The 21,707-nt window shown below is 41.7% G+C and overlaps 2 protein-coding genes across 3 annotated transcripts; both read left to right on the forward strand.

Moving 5' to 3' along the window:
- Window positions 1-234: 234 nt before the first annotated feature.
- Window positions 235-5,851, forward strand: nfkbil1 (nuclear factor of kappa light polypeptide gene enhancer in B-cells inhibitor-like 1). The gene is made up of 4 exons (XM_062517152.1): window positions 235-634; window positions 726-838; window positions 980-1,094; window positions 4,872-5,851. The coding sequence occupies exons 1-4, from the start codon at window positions 361-363 to the stop codon at window positions 5,462-5,464; spliced, it is 1,095 nt and encodes a 364-aa protein (XP_062373136.1). The 5' UTR covers window positions 235-360; the 3' UTR covers window positions 5,465-5,851.
- Window positions 5,852-7,145: 1,294 nt separating this feature from the next.
- atp6v0a2a (ATPase H+ transporting V0 subunit a2a) lies at window positions 7,146-19,893 on the forward strand. Of its 2 annotated transcripts, none has more exons than XM_062517144.1 (21): window positions 7,146-7,419; window positions 7,678-7,868; window positions 8,979-9,057; window positions 9,819-9,916; window positions 10,122-10,259; window positions 10,732-10,829; window positions 11,292-11,418; window positions 11,774-11,856; window positions 12,120-12,213; window positions 12,446-12,658; window positions 13,064-13,214; window positions 14,767-14,906; window positions 15,177-15,334; window positions 15,528-15,618; window positions 15,799-15,917; window positions 16,203-16,413; window positions 16,746-16,865; window positions 16,958-17,065; window positions 17,355-17,472; window positions 17,725-17,896; window positions 19,092-19,893. In XM_062517144.1, exons 2-21 carry the CDS (start codon window positions 7,752-7,754, stop codon window positions 19,192-19,194), a joined length of 2,538 nt encoding a protein of 845 aa, XP_062373128.1. In that variant the 5' UTR covers window positions 7,146-7,419; window positions 7,678-7,751; the 3' UTR covers window positions 19,195-19,893. The 2 variants fall into 2 exon arrangements, with proteins under 2 accessions (XP_062373128.1, XP_062373127.1); XM_062517143.1 differs by having other exon boundaries at window positions 7,146-7,408.
- The last annotated feature ends 1,814 nt before the right edge of the window (window positions 19,894-21,707 follow it).

A 21,707-nucleotide genomic window follows, 5' to 3' on the forward strand; every position in this document is an offset into this window, starting at 1 on the left:
ACCAATTAGCAATCCTATTTTAGAGATATTGGAAATGGGCTTCAAGCCTCTTGGCCAGAATAATGTGACAGAAAAAGGTGACACTGACTGGTGAAAAATAAGGGAACCGCGACACCTGCTGGTAAATCATAGACTGCAGCGGAACAAAAGAGCTATCAGTGTTTGTATTTTCAGGAGTTTTTAGTGGCAGGACGACCTTCCTGTTATTGTAACACTTATATTTGTCCGTGTTGTGTTAGCAGATGTAAACACACCTAGGATACTGAACGCGTAATGTTCTCTGTTCAAATAAATGTACTAGTTCTACAAGACTTTAGGTGACATTTAATAATTCCAATATCAGCTATTCTATTTTAAAAGATGGTGTCGCGTCGACAAAAGAGATTATGGAGGTATGTGGAGGAAGGACGCCTTTTAAAGTTGAAGTCCTACCTTCGGAAACATTCTGACCTCACGCCCAACTTTTCACAAGGTAAAAGGATGAGGACTCCTCTCCATCTAGTATGTTGTGATGGGGATGATGCCATTCTCAGGCTCTTGTTGAAGCATGGAGCTGATCCCCTCCAGAAAGACAAAAATGGAAACACTGCCCTACATGCGGCCGTCAAAAGAGCTCTAAAGCACGGGAAAAGAGGTCAGGAACTGTCACTTTACAGAATGTCAGTGTTGGTGCAAGTGCAAGTGTCGTAGCTTATATTTATGTCCTTTAATTTCTCCATCAACAGCGTATGATGACTTGGTTGTCCCCCTCCGCGAAAACTGCCCCGACGCATTGGATGTACCTAATAAAACTGGCGTAACTCCTCGGGATATGCTTGAATGGGTGAAGTTTGGTACGGTGAGTATCAGTAGCCTATGTAACAATTCACAAGAGCATGTGAAAAAAGTCAGACCTAACGTTTGTCTTTAGTTGACATTATTTCAGTCACTGTCCTTGGTTAATCGGGATAAACATTGCTCAAATGTGTTCTGTCTTCAGAAAGCACAGAAAGGAGGGCCATCTCAACCTGAGAGGAATGCAGAAAGAGAATGGAAGGAGAAACTGATGGGGGAATGCCATGATGAGTTCAGTGAGATGTTTGGCAGATATGACGGTAAGCCAACAACTAAGCTGACCAGCCCAACTTTCATCAGTGGTAGTACTGTTGCTTTAGGCGACTCAAACTAGATTGAACTTCACACTGAGAAACACATGAGTTTAATTTTGCTCTGGTGAAATAAAAATATTTGGTACTTTTACATCACACACACACACACACACACACACACACACACACACACACACACACACACACACACACACACACATATTTACATTTATTTCTATTTATTCATTTATCCAAAGCGCCTTACATATGTTAATTACATTACAAGGGCCATTGTCCCTGGAGAAACTTTCAAGCACCGTTTTTGCTTACAGATGGCATCAGGACTCAGAACAGATACTCTCTCCTTTTTATTCAGTCTCCACACCTCCATAACACAAACTACAAAACCACAAGTGAAATATCAGTGTCATCAAATGAAATCAGGCTTATTGGCCCTGTATACATGCGTATACAAGGAATTTGGTCTCCGCATTTATCCACACACAGCACACAGTGAGGTGAAGCACACACTAACCTGGAGCAGTGCCTTCATACAGAAGCGCTCAGGGAGCAGTGAGGGGTGAGGTGCCTTGCTCAAGGGCATTTCAGCCGTGGACTGGTCGGGGTTCGAACCAGCAACCCTCCGGTTATAAGCTCGAAGCCCTGACCAGTAGGCCACGGCTGCACATTAACTGTCAGTAGTACAGTACAACACAGGGCATTTTGTTCAAAAAGTTGCTTTTGAGATTAAACTAGAAATGCAATTCCAAGGAATTACCAGTGCATGAAAATGCAAAAATAGATAGATAATGTAGATATGGTTACTAAGGTGTAGCTAGGGTAAACATGGTGGTTGCATAGTTTACAGAGAGTTGATAGTGTGAAGGTAGACAGTTTAAAGATGAAACGTTCCAGTTCTAACTTAACTAATGATTTCTATTCATGTTAAAATGTTGATTAGCTAACTTAGCTAATGATTTCTAGCAGTTACACTAAAAATGCTTATTATGCTAGCAATGCTTACTTTACTAACAATGCTAACCAGGTTGATTAGCTAACTTAACCGATGATTTCTAGCAGTAATGCTAAAAATGCTAACTATGCTAAATTTGCTAACTATGCTAACCAGGTTGATTAGCTAACTTAGTTGATGATTTTTTACAGTTATGCTAAAAATGCTAACTATGCTAACAATGCTAACTATGCTAACCATGCTAACAAGCTAACTTGCTAGTGAGTTCTTTTATTTTGAAACATTTGTTGCTAGGGTATCCATGGTGGCCACTATCAGGAAACAAGAAGTTACTGCAGTATAATCATGTTGGTTGCTATGGAAACGGTCATAAACACTTAATTTTAATGGTTGCTATGTTGGTTGCTAGGTACATGGAGGTTTCATGTAGTTGACTGGAGGCATAGTGGATGATAACTGACAGTTGGAATGGTTGAACAGTTCAATAGTTGAGTAGTTTCAGTGGTTAAATGATTTAATAGTGTATTATTGCAGTGAGGACTTTCATTTTGAAACAGTTGTGGACAGAGGAAACAGTTAACAGGATATGTAGTCTTCAGAGAGATTGTATGCTTATAGCCAGAGAAACTGACAGTTGATACAGGTGTAATCAATTTAACTGGCTAGTCTTAAGAGAACCAGAGTGTATATGCTTGAAGCCTGAGACAGAGTAAATAATTTAAAAGTTGAATGTAGTCTAATTAATGTTGATAGACAGAGAGTTTAATGGATGTTGATAGACAGTTTAATGGGTGGATGAGTGAATGGTCTGAAGAAGATGAATGGATAGAAAGTTGGATGGAATGTGCCTTATATTCTTGTAGAATGGAGAGACACAGCTCTCTACTGAGAGTAGTGGATACAGATACAGGTGTAATCAATTTAACTGGCTAGTCTTAAGAGAGACAGAGTGTAGAGATACCTGAGCCTGAGACAGAGTAGATTGTTTAAAAGTTGAATGTAGATCGTCTAATTGATGTTGATAGGCAGACTGTTTAGAATGGGTGGATGAGTGAATGGTTTGAAGAAGATGAATGGATAGAAAGTTGGATGGAATTAGGAAGACTTATGTTGATACAGTTGATACAGGGGAACAGAAAATGTGGTCTCAAGAGCCTGAGAGAGAGAGAGAGAGAGAGAGAGCTGCTGCACCTGGACTGGCCACCTGGCGTAACATTCTAATTGCTGCCGTGATGTCATAATGAGCAATGTTAAGTCTATGGGGAAATGTTAAATAGTTTTTAATTTACAGTTTAAAAAGTATAAAAGTTACAAAGTTGAAAAATATATTGCACAGGTCTCCTTAGTAAGACCTACGTAGCAACGTTTGAATCAAGTTTCTACGTTAAACGGTTCAAGCTGAATTGCGAGCGTTAGAAGAAGTTGGATTAATAACTAGAAATGCAATTCCAAGGAATTACCAGTGCATGAAAATGCAAAAATAGATAGATAATGTAGATATGGTTACTAAGGTGTAGCTAGGGTAAACATGGTGGTTGCATAGTTTACAGAGAGTTGATAGTGTGAAGGTAGACAGTTTAAAGATGAAACATTCCAGCTCTAACTTAACTAATGATTTCTATTCATGTTAAAATGTTGATTAGCTAACTTAGGTAATGATTTCTAGCAGTTACGCTAAAAATGCTAATTATGCTAGCAATGCTAACTTTATTAACAATGCTAACCAGGTTGATTAGCTAACTTAACCGATGATTTCTAGCAGTAATGCTAAAAATGCTAACTATGCTAACAATGTTAAATTTGCTAATAATGCTAACCAGGTTGATTAGCTGACTTAGTTGATGATTTTTTGCAGTTATGCTAAAAATGCTACCTATGCTAACAATGCTAACTATGCTAACTAGCTAACTTGCTACTGAGGACTTTTATTTTGAAACATTTGTTAATAGGGTATCCATGGCTGCCACTATCAGGAATAAAGAAGTTACTGTAGTAAAATCATGTTGGTTGCTATGGAAACGGTCATAAACGCTTAATTTTAATGGTTGCTATGTTGGTTGCTAGGTACATGGAGGTCTCATGTAGTTGACTGGAGGCATAGTTGATGATAACTGACAGTGGGAATGGTTGAACAGTTAAATAGATTAGTAGTTTCAATGGTTAAATGATTTAATAGTGTATTATTGCAGTGAGGACTTTTATTTTGAAACAGTTGTGGACAGAGGAAACAGTTTAACAGGTATATGTAGTCTTCACAGAGAATGTATGCTTAAAGCCTGAGAGAGAGAGAGAGCTGCTGCAGCTGGCCTGGCCACCTGGCAGAAGATTCTAATTGCCCTATTATGATGTCATAATCACAATGTTAAGTCTATGGGGAAATTTTAATAGTTTTTAATTTATAGTTTAAAAAGTATAAAAGTTACAAAGTTGAAAAATAAATAGCACGGGTGTCCTAAGCAAGACCTACGTTACAAAGTTTGAATGAAGTTTCGACGTTAAACGGTTGAAGCTGCATTAAATGCGTTAGAAGAAGAAGAATAAGAAGAAGAAGAAGCCTAGGAAGAACAGTACAGTGCATTTTCATGCACTGTAATAAGAAACCTAGGAAGAACAATATAGTGCATTTTCATGCACTATAATTAAATATAATTTTAGGTGGTTGAGCGAATGTGTTGCATTGTATTTTGACTGCAGTGTTCAGAACAGTCATTTCACCCTTTGACCTTAATTTTGACAAATTGATTCCGATAACGACTTTGTACTCTACAGAATCACTTGTGAAATGTTTTTTGTCTCACTTTCTCTGCCAGCTCCAGATGATTTCCAGGCTAATGACAAGGACGAAGAGGACACCGAGGAGGACTTCATGGACTGGGCAGACCGCATCCGCCTGGAGTACATAGCACAGCAGCGGGCCCGTGCCCAGCGGGCGGCCGCGGGGATGGTTGGCCGGAAGAGGAGACAGGGTCCGACGGAAGAGGAGCAACGCAGCCACAAGGAGCATCTGGAGCGCCTGCAGAGGGAGCACCAGGAGTACCTGGAGCGGGCGGCGCGCAAGCAGGAGGAGACGCGGCTGGGCAAGAAGAAGCGCTACGACGAGCGCTGCGAGCGCACCTTCGGCTCGGCCGGCGCCTCGCAGAAGCGCCTGAGCTACTCGGACGTCCCCTGGCCGGCCCCGCACGGCTCCGTGCCGGAGATGCTGGAGGTCATGCTGCACGGCGTCGACCGGGCCGACGTGCCGGCCTTCCGGAAGCTTCTGAAGAGACAGCAGACCATCTGGCACCCGGACAGGTTCGCCCAGCGCTGCGGCGAGCGCCTGGAGGAGGCGGACAAGCAGAAGATTCTGGACACGGTCACGGCCCTCTCGCAGGAACTCAACCGGCTGGCCCAGAGCCTCAGGTGACCGTCGCCGAGGAGAGGACGCATGGAACTGTCCACACCCACAAGGCTACTGCACGTTTTGTCCAGGCTGAAGGAAGCCTAAATGTGCAGAGTTAGAGCAAAAGCTGAAATGGGTCATTTATCATCCACAGTTTAGTCAGAGTTTCAACAGTTTGAGTGATGGTGCAATGCATCTACAAGCATCAGAGTCAAGAACAGAGGGAGACCATTTGTATCAAATGCTCTCGCACAGTTGACGCATATGTGGCGAAACCATCTCTTTTTTTCAGGGCATAATTTCTAAATAAACCTAAGAATATGTTTATAATGTTTATGCTGGTCAATATTGTTTCTTATCGAAGGTCTTATGCTTATCTTGAATATTGCCCAATTAAAAGGCAACGTTACATTTGTGTGTTCAGTTGATTATTCCACTGAACAGTTGTAATGTTTCATGTGTTATACACCCTGCTCAACAGATAGTGGCTTACTAGATTGTTCATTGCTATTTAGAAATACCTACTACATATCACTTTGTTTTTTATACTGACGATGCTATGGTATGTGAGTTCTTGTGAAGTTTCTTCTAGAACAAAATGTAAACACATATTTTATGACCAGTAGATATAAACAGCCTGTACAATGTAACCATATTCCTAACATGCAGCGAACATTCCTAGCTGCTTAAATTGTGCCCACACAGTTGAACTATTTATGGATGGTGCACAGTACAAGATATCATAAACAGTCTTTATGACTGCTGTATGACATTTCTGGTTGAGCTGAAAGGGTGGCTTGATTTGGGGCACCAGGAAGATCCAACACCATTATGCCTTGACGGTAAGAAACAGTTCCACTCAGCTTTTGGCCCTTACTGAAAGCATATGACAGATACACCAAAACCACCACATAGTATGCTATTCACTCTACATTGACAGCTCATTTGGAGCTGTCGTAGAACATCCAGTCATTGAAATGTTTTGCCTCATAGTTTCCTTGGCTAAGTCCTCAGTCCCTGACCAGTGTGCCCCTCTTAAGAATTAGGCTCCAAGGAAAAATGTGCTCATCTGTACCAAGTGAAGGACAAAGAGAGCATTTGCATAGGGATCTCACAAGTCCAAATGTGCCAGTGAATCATTATAGGAGTCAATGAAAGACAGACACAAGGCAGGCCAAGTTACTTCTTTAGAGCCAGGACTTACTGGTACATGCTGGTATTTTTTTATAGAGGTCTGCACATCTTCAAACAAAGGCAGGGCAGATGGCTTGTCCCTTTTCAGAAACTGGGTATTGAAAAATAAAGGGTCGATGGTTGCCATACACTGATTAATCCCCTGCTTGAATCGTGCAACACAAGGCGTTTTTTAAAGTTATTGCTTGCCATTGAAGAATGAAAGAAAATCCCCTAAATAATATTCAGTAGCTTGATAGGCCAGATATTATAACGTTAGGCCTTTACGCACGTGAATGCATATTCAGTGGGGAGAAGCCCACAATGTCTCTATCATATTATGATTGAATGGTTATTTTTAAATTAGAACGCCAGTGCTTACGTTGATTTTGTAACGGATGAATTATATAATTATATAATATGGTGGTCTCATTCCAGTGACCGATTTGTATGATGTACACCCGCTATTCCTTCGCATAGGGATTCAGGCCATGTCTGGCTCTGTGAAAGGGAGGAACAACGGAATGGCATTTGGCAACCCATGAGAGCCGTCTGTGACACTAGCTGGCAGAGTGAATGGTTTAAAGACATAAGGGGTTGACTTCGGCTTTTCGGAATAAGAAACCGCAAGAACTCTGCATTTATTCAGTCGTTAGGTAGAATGTAAACGTAGTTGCTATTCGCATGGTCGCGGATCCTCGGAGATTATCGCCTGGACCTCTCTGAATGGCTAGACATCTATTAAAGGTAGTCCACCACCACAACGGCGTGTCACTTTGCTATCGTGTCCGATAGGTAAGCCGGTGGTAAGCAATACCTAATGTTTCATTGCTGCGTAAAATTGAAGCTTTTTAAACGTTTTAGCGAACATTTTACAAAGATCTCAGTAATTCGAATGTGCATCTAAATATAGGCTGCGCCTGATGTAGCCGACACAGCCTGCATTGTCAGACAAGAAAGAGATGTTCTTAGCGAACAGACTCTACGGCAAAGCTTATTATGGTCTTGTGGCAAACAAATGTCATTGATTCTTGTCAGTTTCATGCCAAATGTTATTCTTACAGGGTTGCCTGCTTTGTAAATTCAGAAGGCCGAAGGCGGACTTGGCCAGCAAGGTGGCTGATAAACGGGAGATAAGATGGGGTCGGGATTTCGGAGTGAAGAGATGTGCTTGGCGCAGTTGTTTCTGCAGTCCGGCTCAGCGTACGACTGCATCAGCGAGCTTGGAGAAATGGGTCTGGTTGAATTCCGAGATGTAAGTACCCTTGCAGAGGCCTAGGCTACAGACAATGTTATCTTTTCGCCCATTTCAACACTTGCTTAGGCTACTGTTAATGCCATATCAGGAGTCTTTTTCTAGGTCCTTAAACATGCATTTACGGATATTGCATTTTGTGTGGGACTAGGCAGTGCCCCATCGGCCATTCTGCTCTCTTAATCTGATGAAAATAACGCACAAATGCAAAGTAGCCTAACTGTTCTGTCACTTTCATCTTTGGTTATGTTACATGCACTTTCTCTGGCTGAGTTTGTGTAGGCCTATGTGAGGGACACAGACACTCAAAGACCTGAAACTGACCTGTCCTGTAATGGTCAATGTGTCAGTTGAGCTAATGTCCATTGGAGTTAATGACATTGAATTGGATCAATTGCTTGTAGGAAAAAACCTAGAACAAACTTGTTAAATAGCCTGTTAAGATGTTAAAAGCCTTTTATTTTTTCATACTGCCTACAGCAGCAGGCTATTGACTTGACAGATAGAGAGGGTGCGTTTCGGGTCACAGAGCAACTTACCATTTGTACTACAGGAATTCTGCAGAATTGGGACATTGTGAAGAGGGCTATTTTTAAAATCTAGCCAGCTACACCATCAGTTACACTGCATTATTCATAGACAAGCTTTGCATAAATGGTAGCTTGCCAAGCAACAAGCCAATCCGCCGTAGTGTCACTAACATTTCGGCTACTTTTTTTCAAATGTACACTGGAGAGATGTTAAATTCTTAGTACTATAGGTAGATTTAAAGTTAACTCAAATCCAAATAACGTCTATGTTAGTGTCCAGGTTGAGGAGGTAGCCTTGGTGCTGTCTCACTTATTTTTCATTCTGAGTGAGTGATGAAGCCTTTGATCGTCTGGAATTGATGGATAGAAAGTGTATTTTCTTCACCCCAAAAATGTCAAACAGTCATGACTGTTTTGTCATCTTAAATTAGACCAGGTAATAGGCGCAATTGTCACTGTGAGTGCACCTGAACGCTTGTTCTCCATGTGTGTTGGAAACGGAGAGCAGTTGAACGAGCATGTGTTCTACATAGCCATTACCATATTGATGAGATAATTGATGAGATTTTCCCTGTGGCAGCTCAACCCCAGTGTCAGCTCCTTCCAGCGTCGATTCGTCAGTGAGATCAAGAGGTGTGAGGAGATGGAGAGGATTCTGGGTAAGGCCATTTCAGTCCTATGTCCCACCACGGAATTACACCAGCCATACTATCTTCTTTGCTTATAATGTAAATAGAGCTGCCAGTTAAATTGAGATGTTCATGCTTTGCAATCCAACACTCCATGATCTAGCAAACCATTGAACCCACTTACCCAGTTGTTGCCCCTTGTTGTCTGCACAGCCTACACACAGCTCTTAATGGCTGATGTTATCAGCCAGATTTAATTCTCAATTCTAAACCGTTATTTACAACACAATAATATTTCACTAGCTTATTTAATGTTGTTGACATCCAAAAATTACATGATGGCCCCCACATGTGATGGTATAAAAAGAATTGTGAGCTTCCTTTTTGCGTTGTTTGTCTCCTATTTATGTGAAGTCCACTCTAATAGTCACGCTCCCTCTCTACACAGAGCTTACTTTAGGACAGTGGTATAAATCTTGCCATTTCAATAGAGAAGATGAAATTGAATTTGTTAGTTCAAAGTTTTTGCTCTCCCTCAGTCAGTAGGTTAGATGAGAGCTGGATTCTCCTCGCAGATTTGATTATATTGCTAAAGCAAAATGCTGAAAAATATGGGTGGGAGAAACTTCACTGGGTTAACCAAAGGGTCAAAATATGAACCTGCGGTTCCTGCGTAGCTTTGTTTAAATGCTTGCATGAACATGCAATTTGATAAATGCATCCTTATGTATAACATGGTGTGGTTATTTGTTATAATTAGTGAGTTGCATGTTGTTGCTCCTCTCACACAGGCTATGTCTTAAGGGAGATCAGGAAAGCAAATATTCCAGTTCCTGAGTGCGATGACAGTCCAGTGGCCCCAGCGCCCAAGCATGTCCTGGAGATCATGGTAGGTGGCTCTTGAGAAATGTTGATCTCAGCTGCTTCCTCGATGCTTTGTTTACCACTTAGTCCAAACAAGGTGTTGGGGTGTGATGCAGTCAGATGTTCTTTCAAATTCACACTTGTGTAAGCTATGTTAGGGGTTTGGTTTCATTCCATGGAATTCACAGATGCCTGAATGTGATGATGCTCTGGTTTAACATTTTTCTTAGGAACAACTGCAGAGGCTGGAAGTAGAACTCAGTGAGGTGACCAAGAACAAGGAGAAGCTGGAGCGGAACCTTCTAGAACTCACCGAGTACACCCATATGCTGCGGATCACGCGCACCTTCGTGCACAGCCGCTCCAGGGTGAGCTTGGTCTCCGTCTCTCCACCTCCACCTCCACTGCTCTGTTGTTGTGTGATTAGGTAGTGGGCTTCCTCTTCTAATGGGACGATAGGAGTGGAGTTGACCAGTGGAGATGGAGAGTAGGAGTGAACACACTAGTAAAGTGGGTGGAGATGGAGTGGGGGTAAACATTGGGTGTTGTGGCGTGATGGTGTAGTGGATAGAGACCTCGAATTCCAAATGGAACACTTGCAAAATATTTGTTCAGATACCAGTTTTGGTGATATCTCATATGCCATCATCATGCCACCACCTTGAGCAAACCACTTGATCCCAAATTGCACCAAGGGGGACAGTCCCTGTTGTTAGTTCACTGTAGGCCACTCTGTTCATTATTTATCTGAGGCTCTTGTTCAATCATAAATAAGGAATATTAATAATAATAAGAAGAATGTGCAATCCTGTGGTTGTCCCTTGTGTTTGTGTGGTCCAGCACGAAGCCCTGGGGCCGCAGTATGAGGAGTTTCCTTCCCTCGAGACAGAGTCTGTGACTGGCTGCACCAGCATGCAGAGGCTTGGAGCCAAACTAGGGTGGGTCATGACTGTGAATGCCTCATTCAGAAAGTTTCCTTAATATCCTTAATATAACAACACATGGCATCTAACGCTTAACTTGAAAATGACACCATAAGCAAGACAGGAATTAATCGATTTACACTGTCTGTCTCTACCATGACACAATGATTTGTTAATCCATGTGTTTTAATCTATGTGTATGCTTGACATGCACTCTAAGAATAGAAGTGAATAGTGGCTATAATACACATGTAAAGTGCTGCTCATATGAATTCATACACTGATTCTAATGGAATTACATCACTAACATTAGACGGACGTCAGAAGGGCTGAAAAATGCCTCAAGAACAGCTCAGGTGTAAATTCTAGGGCAGCAACCAAACATTCATCACTTTGTAATAGTTTTTTGTCTTGATATAGTGTAGACACTAACTCACTGTCATGTCCAGCCTGAGAGTGTGGTCCCTTGTGTTGCAGGTTTGTTTCTGGCCTGATCCGGAGGGTGAAGATGGAAGCCTTTGAGCGTATGCTGTGGAGGGTGTGTAAAGGTTACACTATAGTCAGCTACGCCGAGGTGGATGAAAGCCTGGTTGACCTTGACACGGTGCGTTACAGTATTATGGATCTGGTGATTTATGCCTCATAAAGAAGCTTGCATGTTATTTGCCCATTCAGCATAGTTATTTGCATTCTATATCAGCCCTCCATGTTGAATAAGTAGAAAGCAAGCCAGAGATAAGGCTGTGGTCTTTACAACAACCTAATTTGAAAGGCAAAATACTAACCAAAGCAAGATTTACATACAAAGTCTGATTAAATATAATGAGGAAATAATCAAGTGATGCTGATATTCTTTGAATGTGTTTTTTTTATATTTGAATTATTGTATTGTTAGTTATATTAATTGTTGTTAACCCTCTCCCCCACCTCAATGTTTGTGTGTGTCTGTTTGCTTGTAGGGTGAGATCAGTAAAAATGTAGTCTTCCTGATCTCGTTTTGGGGTGACCAAATTGGCCAAAAAGTTCAGAAAATATGTGACTGGTGAGTGTCTCAAGTTGGTTCTTTGCCATAAACAGATATTCAGTCATTGATTCACATCAATAAGTTCATAAGCACTGTGTAATTTGTCATTTATACATTGGTTATTCTGAATTTCATCTCTGACGCATATTCCAGTTAGAAAAATAAAATGTTCATGATTCATCTGTCTGAATCTCTGCAGCTGTCTGCAGCTCCCCTTTGTCTAGACAATAGTGTTGTAGCAAAATGAGTGTAGTCTCAGGTGTCCTGTTTTGGTTGCCTAGTTACCACTGTCACCTCTACCCCCACCCGGAGACTGATGAGGAACGGGCGGACGTGATGGACAGCCTGAAGACACGCATCCAGGACCTAAATAATGTAAGGAGGACCCTCTGCTTGTGTTGCGTGGGCTATTAGTGTAAACAACAAACTTAACAAAAAATTTTAATAAACAAAATGTCAGTGATATTATGATGTGCCATTTGAGACTTGCAAATTAGTTTTCAGAGCAGCTGCCTTTTCATGCAAATAATTGGAAGCTTAGTCAGTTCTGAAATACCATTTCTCTGTCTCTGTCTTTGTCTCTCTTTCTCTCTCTCTCCACACATAGGTATTGCACCGCACAGAGGACTACCTGAAGCAGGTGCTCCAAAAGGCCTCGGAGTCGGCCTTCTCGTGGGTGGTGCAGGTGAAGAAGATGAAGGCCATCTACCACATCCTCAACCTCTGCAGTTTTGACGTCACTAACAAGTGTCTCATCGCAGAGGTCTGGTGCCCAGTCAGCGACCTGGCCCAGCTACGGAGGGCACTGGAGGAAGGCTCGGTGAGGGACTCCCACGCCCATCCACTCTGTCATTCAACCACTTTGCCATTCAAATACACATTTGGTATATTCTTAATTGTGATTTCTATGTTGAACTTTCCGTATTTATATTTACTCAACATATTAAGCATTCAGTGCTCACATGATGGGATTTTTTTAAAATGTGTATTCGTTTGTTTTTTTTAGTAATATGAAAACATAAAAACAAAGGAATTAAAGGAATTTTTTGACACCCCCCCCCCCCCCAACCAACATTGTAAAGCATGCAATAATGATGTCCTTCTGTTTTTCTTTGATCCAAATATTTTTTTAAATCCATACAGCTTTTTGCTCAGAGAGCTTGTCAGAGTAACATGGATCATTCATTGCTCATCTCTTGAATGTTTGGTCCTTCCTCTTTTTTAGAGAAAAGGCGACGCTCCTGTTCCCTCATTTGTCAATCGCATCCCAAGCAATGACACACCCCCAACCCTCCTCAGAAGCAACAAGTTCACCTCTGGCTTCCAGAGCATCGTGGAGGCGTATGGAGTTGGCGACTACAGAGAAGCGAGCCCAGGTAAGCCTGCTGGTGCTAGATGGAATGGAGAAGGGAAGCAACCTGAAGCGGCTGAAGGAGTAATTCAACTCGGTTGATTCTGAATTGCAAGCTAGGCAGTGTGATGGCTTTTAGGGTTATCTCTATACGTTTAGGAACGTAAGGCTGGTCTCCTGTGAACTGAACTGACCAAGAGATATTGACTCTCACACTGCCAGTGTCTCTCTCTCTCACCAGCCCTCAGCCTTGTCCATTTTATATAACTGGAACCAATGACGCTAGAACGCCGTTTTTTTACAGGCACTGGAACATGCAGTGGAGGAACTGAGTGAAACAACTCCCACTGGAATTTGCTATTTGCTGTTAGTGGTTACTGTGTATGTATACTGTTGTTGACCATCTCCCTGGTTCATGTCCCTCTCATTTCAGCATGGAATAATAGTTGTTCCTTGTTCCTTAAAGGCCCATCGGACTTTGTTATTGTTTAACAGAATGGTTTGGTGGCAGTAGCCAGAATGTATGCCTTCACTGCGGCACAGAGATGTGTGGCTTTTTAATTTGTAATCTGTCCAGTTCCATGAAGTCACATCACTCCCTTTGGTAACATTCTCTTTCATGGTGACCCAGTTCTGATGTGTTGAACTGCGTCAGCACAGCTTGTGAAGACAGTGGCACAAAAGATCTGTTCCCTCGACAGCCCCTGCTAGCCTAATAATCATTAGTTTCCCCTCTCTCTCTCTCTCTCTCTCTCTCTCTCTCTCTCTCTCTCTCTCTCTCTCTCTCTCTCTCCCACTCTCTCGGCCTGACGTCTCCCTGTTTTCATTGCCTCTCGTGGCTATTGTTTTTTTTCTGAGTCAACTGAAAGACATGACCCATTTAAGTAGCATATTCACAAGAGAGGAAGGTCGCGTAGGCAGTTTATTTTACCTAGGTTTTAGCACAATGGACAAATCAGCTAGCATGCTGGGAATGGCTCACATGGGAGACATTTGATTTGAATGTACTGTAAACATTACCTATAAAATCGCGTATGTCTGTAACTCTAACTATGTTCTATAGCATTAGTTTATCGCAGGAGAGGCTTTAAAAATAGGAGTCTTAAAATCTGGTTCCTTACAAATACTCTCGCTGAACTCGTATTGCGTGCAGTCCAGGACAGGAGAGCATGCGTGACACCATGAAGGGGATGTCTCTCCCCTGGGTGTTCCTGTCTACAGCAGAGATCAAACAAGGCTCTGAAGGGTCTGAACACCCACTCTAGTCTCACGGAGATGCTGTGTTTGGCTCTCAGACTGATGCACCAAAATGCAACTCTGAATCCTTTGTGTACATTGTTTGCCTTGTGTGCAGTCTGTATATTACTTGTATATGTTTTCTACGTATACAATATTGTCTGGATATTATTTGGATTCTATTTTGTAAAATGTCCATATTGTATGATATATAATATATGATATCCATATGTTGTATTGTATATTGTTTATACATTGTCCATACTGAGTGACATCATTAGTCCCTCTGTGTACTCACTTGGGCAAATACATCTTTAATTGTCTCTGTGTTTTTCTCACAGCTCCCTACACCATCATCACGTTCCCCTTCCTGTTTGCCGTCATGTTCGGAGACCTGGGCCACGGTGTGATTATGGCGCTCTTCGGTCTGTGGATGGTGCTGAACGAAAAGAGCCACAAGCGGAGGCGCTCGGGGAACGAGGTAAGAAGCTTATCCCGCTCTTTTTTTTTCCGTCTTTTTCACAAGTTATGGATTTTGAATTATGTTTGTTTCACTCTTATCTTATTCCTCTAATCTTTTTTTTAAATGAGTTCACACACTTTTTTTCTTTTCATTTGTCAGTTGCTTCTTGATTTGGGCATGTATTTGGAACATTTGAATAAACAAAACGTATTCCTCTATTTTTGGTGGTATTTGTCTGACAACTGAAGATCTTTGAGCTGATATTTTTGGTATGTTTTCTTTGCTTAGATTTGGAATACTTTTTTTGATGGGCGCTATATCATTTTGATGATGGGCCTCTTTTCGATCTACACGGGCCTCATCTACAATGACTGCTTCTCCAAGTCCCTCAACATCTTCGGCTCAGGCTGGAGTGTTAGAGCCATGTTCACAGAGCAACAGTGGATGTGAGCATAAGACCAACCACAAGCACGCACACACACACACACACACACACACACACACACACACACACACACACACACACACACACAGATGTGTGATTGTTGATATTGAGCATTTCAGGGATTGAAACAGCTGCATGTTGGTGGTTGCAAGACATCTCATGCACCGTTTCTCTGTTTCTCTCTTCTTTTAAAGGAATGAAACTTTGAGAACAAATGCTTTACTTACTCTTGATCCAAATATCTCTGGAGTTTTCAGTGGACCCTATCCATTTGGAATTGATCCGGTAAGCATATAAAAATAAACACAAACAAATACAAAAATACAAACAATATAAACAATAGTAATTTGCTATTAATTATTATTTTAACATCTTCATTTTTCATGAGTTGAAGTCACAAATTTGATTGCAAAATACTAAATTAGAAACAAGTAAAATTGTGTTTGTGCTTCTGTCGACCCATAGATATGGAATCTAGCTGTCAATCGTCTGTCCTTCCTGAACTCCTATAAGATGAAGATGTCCGTCATCTTGGGTGTCATTCACATGACCTTTGGGGTGGTGTTGAGTGTCGTTAATTATCTGTGAGTCTTTTAATACCTTAAATAAACCATTACAAATTTGTCAAACACTATCATTTCTCTTCTTAACATTAATACTATATGTTGTAAGCAGCATGACATATCTTCATTGCCTATGAGCAACCTATGAATGAGAGGTTATGTAGATATTTGTAGAACTTTGCGTTTAAAAATGTTAGAAAAAATCTTCAAAACAGAAGACAATGGTAGAATTACCACAGTGTGTCCTTATGTGGTCTCCATTGATATAATTACTTCTTTATATCCCTGTACCATGTTTCTATCCAGGCACTTCCGGCAGAAGTATAAAGTCTACCTGCTCTTCCTGCCTGAGCTGCTCTTCCTGCTCTGTCTCTTTGGCTACCTGGTGGTCATGGTCTTCTATAAGTGGCTGGCTTACTCCGCACGGGACTCCCGCTCTGCCCCTAGCATCCTGATCCACTTCATTAACATGTTTCTAATGCAAGGCGGGGACACCACACCCCTTTACCCAGGACAGGTCAGTGAAGCGGGCACTATTAAGGAGACAAAGAATATTCTTACTGAAATGTTACTTTCTGTGTGTGTGTGTGTGTGTGTGTGTGTGTGTGTGTGTGTGTGTGTGTGTGTGTGTGTGTGTGTGTGTGTGTGTGTGTGTGTGTGTGTGTGTGTGTGTGTGTGTGTGTGTGTGTGTGTTGGTACAGCTACATTATCCGTTTAGGATAATGGGTGATATATCCAGCGTAACAAATTCAAATACATCAACATGTAGAAAACATTCAAAACACATAGTGAATATAGCAGGTATACTTTGGTGGATTTTTTATTAACGCTATGTTTTTTTTTTTGCAGATGGGGCTTCAGATCTTTCTGGTAATAGTGGCTCTGTTGTCAGTACCAGTGATGTTGCTAGGGAAACCACTTTACCTTTACTGGCTTCATCATGGAGGCAAGAGCCTTGGAGCACACAGGGTACGTTTTCTACAGTACTGTTTTCTGCTACACTTATATTTATGGGCCGGAGTATATGTGTGATGTGTTTGACGTGTGTGTGTGTCATTCAGGGTTATGAGAGGGTCCGGCGTGTTAGTGAGGAGGACCTGTCTCCATCCATGCTTCATGATGAGGAGGAGGGTGACCACATGTCTGGTAGAGATGGAGGATCCAAGCAGGTAACAATCACTGCAATGTCTCATTCCGAACTACTGGCGTTGAGCAAACCATGATGGCATTCAAATTATATGCGGGGTTATTTCCATGTGCTCTAAAAAAAAAGATTAGTGTTTGGTCAGCTTAGTTATGAAATCAGTGTACACAATGTCTCAGAAATATACTGGTTGGCTATTGTATAGTACTGGTTGTGTTGCTTAACATAATCTTCCATTTGCAGAAATGATGAATGGCACAAAGAATAAATGATCTTCAATGTTTTTCTGTGTTATTTTTTTTCCTGTGTGGCAGTTTGACTTTGGGGATGTGTTCATGAACCAGGCAATCCACACCATTGAGTACTGCCTGGGCTGCATCTCCAACACAGCGTCCTACCTGCGCCTGTGGGCCCTCAGCCTGGCCCATGCCCGTGAGTTGAATGCCATCATTCACCCGTGGCACACACATCCATTTATTTCAGTTAAGCGCTGCCAGAGTGCTGTTAACATTGGGCTGTCTCCAAAACGTTCTGTAGAAGCTGAGGGTAAAGCCGCAACAAGTGCCAGAGGAGCTGTCCTCGTGGCAGAGCGTCATGTTCATTTGCTTTTGTTGTGTGCGTGTGTGCGTGTGTGTGTGTGTGTGTGTGTGTTTGTCTGTCTGTCTGTCTGTCTGCGTGTCTCAGAGCTGTCGGAGGTCCTGTGGCAGATGGTGATGCGCGTGGGCTTTAGGGTGACCACCAGACTCGGCCTGCTGTTTCTCGTGCCAGCGTTCACCGTGTTCTCTGTGCTTACCGTCTCCATCCTGTTGATCATGGAGGGACTCTCGGCTTTCCTTCATGCTTTGCGACTGCACTGGTGAGTTCTGTGCACACTACTGTACTGGCTGACACCAAGCCAATTTCCTGTTGAGAATTGCTCAGGACACTTTCATTTCACAAGACATTTCCTAGGGGCATAACCAGCAGTGAAATTAAACTTACGTTGGTACATTAAAGGTGGGGTAGGAGATCTTTGGAGCATGCTCTCTGGAGCATTGTTGAACATATTGCTTGAAATACTCTTCACACCCCCAATGCAACCAATTAATTATAAGTTTTGGCACACAAATTAAAAGATTTAGTGGCCTTTAGAACGAACAATCCAGGAAAAACACTATCCAATCATACTGAACGGACTGTTAACGATGATTGAATTCTGATGCATCTATCAAACTGCAATCTGCTCCTCCCTCCCACTCGTGAACAAGCATGGCACGTTCCTGTACTCTGGAGGCGTGGCTTCGGAGGGAAGTTTGAAGAAAGGGGTTGGGACTTTTGTCCTGTGTATTTTCAAAATGCAGCTGTGCTGGAATCGTTTTCCAGGATCTCCAACCCTACCTTTAAACTCTAATTGAATCTTTTCCGAAGTACAGCAAACACATCTTTGTTGCAAATTAAAGGTTTTAAATCTGTGTCGTTTAATAATGACACATTGCTATTGGTTGTAAATGGTAACAGTCCTCCTTTGTCTGTCATCATATAAAGCCCACCTCATACTGAGATGAGCGGTTATGATTGGGTCATGTGTTTTTGGCTTGAATGGCAATGTGGCCTTATATGGAAATGCTCAGAGGCGGACACCCCGGGCTCAGAAAGTAAAAGTCATGACAATTTTGATCCAACCATTTAGTAAACCAGCTCATCCTAATTAGCAGTCAGGTAGATCAGATAGTTAGTGATATCGCCATGTGTTAAGTGTAGGTAGAAAGACTATATGACAGGACTTTTACTTTCTGGACCCGGGATATCTGCCTCTGCATCTGCCAGAGTTCATTCAAATCCACTCTCAGATTCATCTGGGTTCCCGGGGCTAGTACTGCGCTGGCCTGGTAAACCACACTCATTCACAAAGTGAATAGAGTTTGGACACTCACTCCCTGAAAGGAGATGTCAGTGTCCGTAACTAGGCTAGTACTGCACCACTGTATGTAAATATGGTGCCTCCTCTCTGTAGACTGCATGCTAATGCGAATGGTAGTGTTTGCTCATAATGCTTCTTATTCTCTTTTCAGGGTTGAGTTTCAGAACAAGTTCTACAGTGGCCAAGGAGTCAAGTTTGCTCCATTTGACTTTGCTCTGCTACCCTCTATCTTTGAACAAGATGGACTGCTGTGAGATGGAGACTTTGTAAATTAACTGTGACCAGGAGTGTATGGTTTAAGGATGTTGATCTCTCACCATGCTGCAAGTTTTTACCATCAAGACATTATTTTATACTTAAGACCACCGGCTGCACCAAGGCCTTCAACAGAAGCATTCATATCAAGCTTATTTGGAAAAAGATAATCTCCAGTAGTTCAGATAAACAAATGCTGTTCCAGATGTCAACAGTTTCGGTGTCAGTTGCCACACAATACATGGCATACTCTTCAGAGACTTTTTAGATTGCTAATATATTTTCGCTTTTAAACAAATATTTAGATTATTTCCCAAATAGATCCTAAGGGGAGACAATAATGGAGTAACTGGGTGCGGCTACTGTATTTATTCTATGTGGTCATATCAAACTTTAAAGCAAGTGCCATATAGGCTTACCTGTTATTTAATGGGCAGGCTTCAGTGCTGCGTTGAATGTGATTGTACTTCAGAATAAGATGTGTCTTTTAGATTGCCATATATTGACTGTACACCTCAAAAGGAAGCAAACAAAAACACATGGTATTTTGCAGTTTGCACAAAGGAGATGACAGTGTTACGGAAACTTAATTGGGTAAACCAAACACTGTAGCAACATATTGGATATTGAGGAATTGTCCTTTTGTATGCTATAACCAGACACTGAAACTAATTGTGATAATAAAAAATCTGCTGGAATTTGTTGAGACCATGGCATTAACAGATTTGCACTCAGCTTGGTGCATTACTTTTCACTTCTCACTTGTCATATGGGGGAAAGGCTTTGCTAATCAAGATGTGTGATTTGAATGACCCTATGGTGCTGTGAATATTGATTTTTTTTTTTTTTTTTTTTTTTTTTAACTGCCTTCATAATGTGTGTGTTCACTATAAACTATACCTAATTGAACAGCTGAAAAACCAACGATTAGCCAATTGAGTAGACTGACACCATTACCGTTAGTCAATAATCCCATTCACCTACCAAAAGTAGGCCACTGCCAAAGTCTTTTAAAGACCAATAGCTATGTTCACACTCACTGACTTTAAGTGCATTCTGCCAAGTTCATGAGGGCTTAGGACTGTCCCAGTGTCATATTGTAAAATGCATGAGAGCTCAATTGGAGACTTTATTAAGGGCAATCTTCAACAATTAATATATGACCACCTGTCTAATATTGTTTACGTCCCTCTTTTGTCTCCAAAACAACTCTGACCTATCAAGGCATGGGCCAAGAATCAGTTCCTTGGAATCTTGTAAAGCTATGCAAGCCTTACTGCTCAATTATGTTTTTGTTGTTGTTGTTGTTGTTGTTGTTTTTTTGTCTTGCTGTTTAAAATGTGGTCAATATCCAACTCTGACTCTAGTGTGGACCGTTGACAGTCCTGAACTGACCCGCTGACTCAAACAAGCCACCTAGTATGAGTAAATTTAACAGTGGGCCAAACACTGTAATTTGTACACCATCTACTTTTGCTTTTGATTGCTAACCACATGAATTTCAATAAGACCTTTCAAACAAAGGCCATTCTTTTACCAGAAGACTGACAAGATTTGGGAAAAATCCATGAAAGATTGGAATCTTTTGAGTAACGCTTGAATGGGAGGCATTAGTTAAAAGATCTTTCCCAAATCTTCAATCAAAGTCTTCTGATGTAGGCGATGGGCAACATAAGATGCTTGATTGGACTGAGATCGGGGAAATTAAGAGGCTAAGATGACACCTTGGATTCCTTGTGTTTCTCAAACCTTTCCTAGCCCATGTGGTTGGTTGGATTATTATTTACATGGGACTACCTTGTCTCCGAAGTGCCTTGCTCAAGAGTTCACAATTGAAGCTGAGAACTGAACCCACAACTTTCAGGCTACCTGATGCCCAATAGCCCAGCTAAACCACTAAACTACCACCTCCCTACTGATTTCAGCATATTTGCTGAAAGAGGCTTTTGCCATTAGGGTATACCATTTCCATAAAGGTGTGCATTTGGTCTGCAGCAATCCAGATGTCAAAGCACCATCCACATGAATGGCAGGACCCAAATTTCCCAGCTAAACATCCCCATCATCACTGGTTGTTCAGTGCATGTTTCCCCCAGGTAAGTGCACACCACCGATCACTAAAGACTACTTCATCTTAACATTATAGATCAGTGGAGCACACCCAGTCGCCTTGCTTGGTCACCTTCTAAACATTTAGTAGCCCAATTCTGATCGATGCTCATGCTCCAAGGCACGTGAGGTGGTGCACTGGGTATGGGTGGCCATTTCCACAACATCAAAAAGGAGGACACTGAGGCATTTAATGAGGCAAGAATAGGACTCTGGTAGCCTGGCAAGCCTAGATTTCTAGGCTAGGACTCTGGTGTACTAATACAATATTATCCTAACAATGATAGTGATTCTGAAGTAGGCCTCATTGCAAGACCATTGATCTATGACATATGATTTATGTAGAAGAAGAGGAGCAAATATTTCCGAAAAGACAAAAAGTAATTTATTCATAGCCTATAGG

The sequence above is a fragment of the Sardina pilchardus genome, chromosome 16 (genome assembly GCF_963854185.1).
Source record: "Sardina pilchardus chromosome 16, fSarPil1.1, whole genome shotgun sequence".
Lineage (NCBI taxonomy): Eukaryota > Metazoa > Chordata > Actinopteri > Clupeiformes > Clupeidae > Sardina > Sardina pilchardus.

What these genes read in the sequence shown, in the direction of transcription:
- nfkbil1 (XM_062517152.1), top strand. Translation starts at nt 361, where the DNA reads ATGGTGTCGCGTCGACAAAAGAGATTATGGAGGTATGTGGAGGAAGGA. An exon ending in TCTAAAGCACGGGAAAAGAG is followed by an intron (nt 635 to 725) that starts GTCAGGAACTGT and finishes CTCCATCAACAG; the next exon opens with CGTATGATGACTTGGTTGTC. An exon ending in AATGGGTGAAGTTTGGTACG is followed by an intron (nt 839 to 979) that starts GTGAGTATCAGT and finishes TTCTGTCTTCAG; the next exon opens with AAAGCACAGAAAGGAGGGCC.
- atp6v0a2a (XM_062517144.1), top strand. Translation starts at nt 7,752, where the DNA reads ATGGGGTCGGGATTTCGGAGTGAAGAGATGTGCTTGGCGCAGTTGTTT. An exon ending in GTCTGGTTGAATTCCGAGAT is followed by an intron (nt 7,869 to 8,978) that starts GTAAGTACCCTT and finishes TCCCTGTGGCAG; the next exon opens with CTCAACCCCAGTGTCAGCTC. An exon ending in GAGATGGAGGATCCAAGCAG is followed by an intron (nt 17,066 to 17,354) that starts GTAACAATCACT and finishes CCTGTGTGGCAG; the next exon opens with TTTGACTTTGGGGATGTGTT.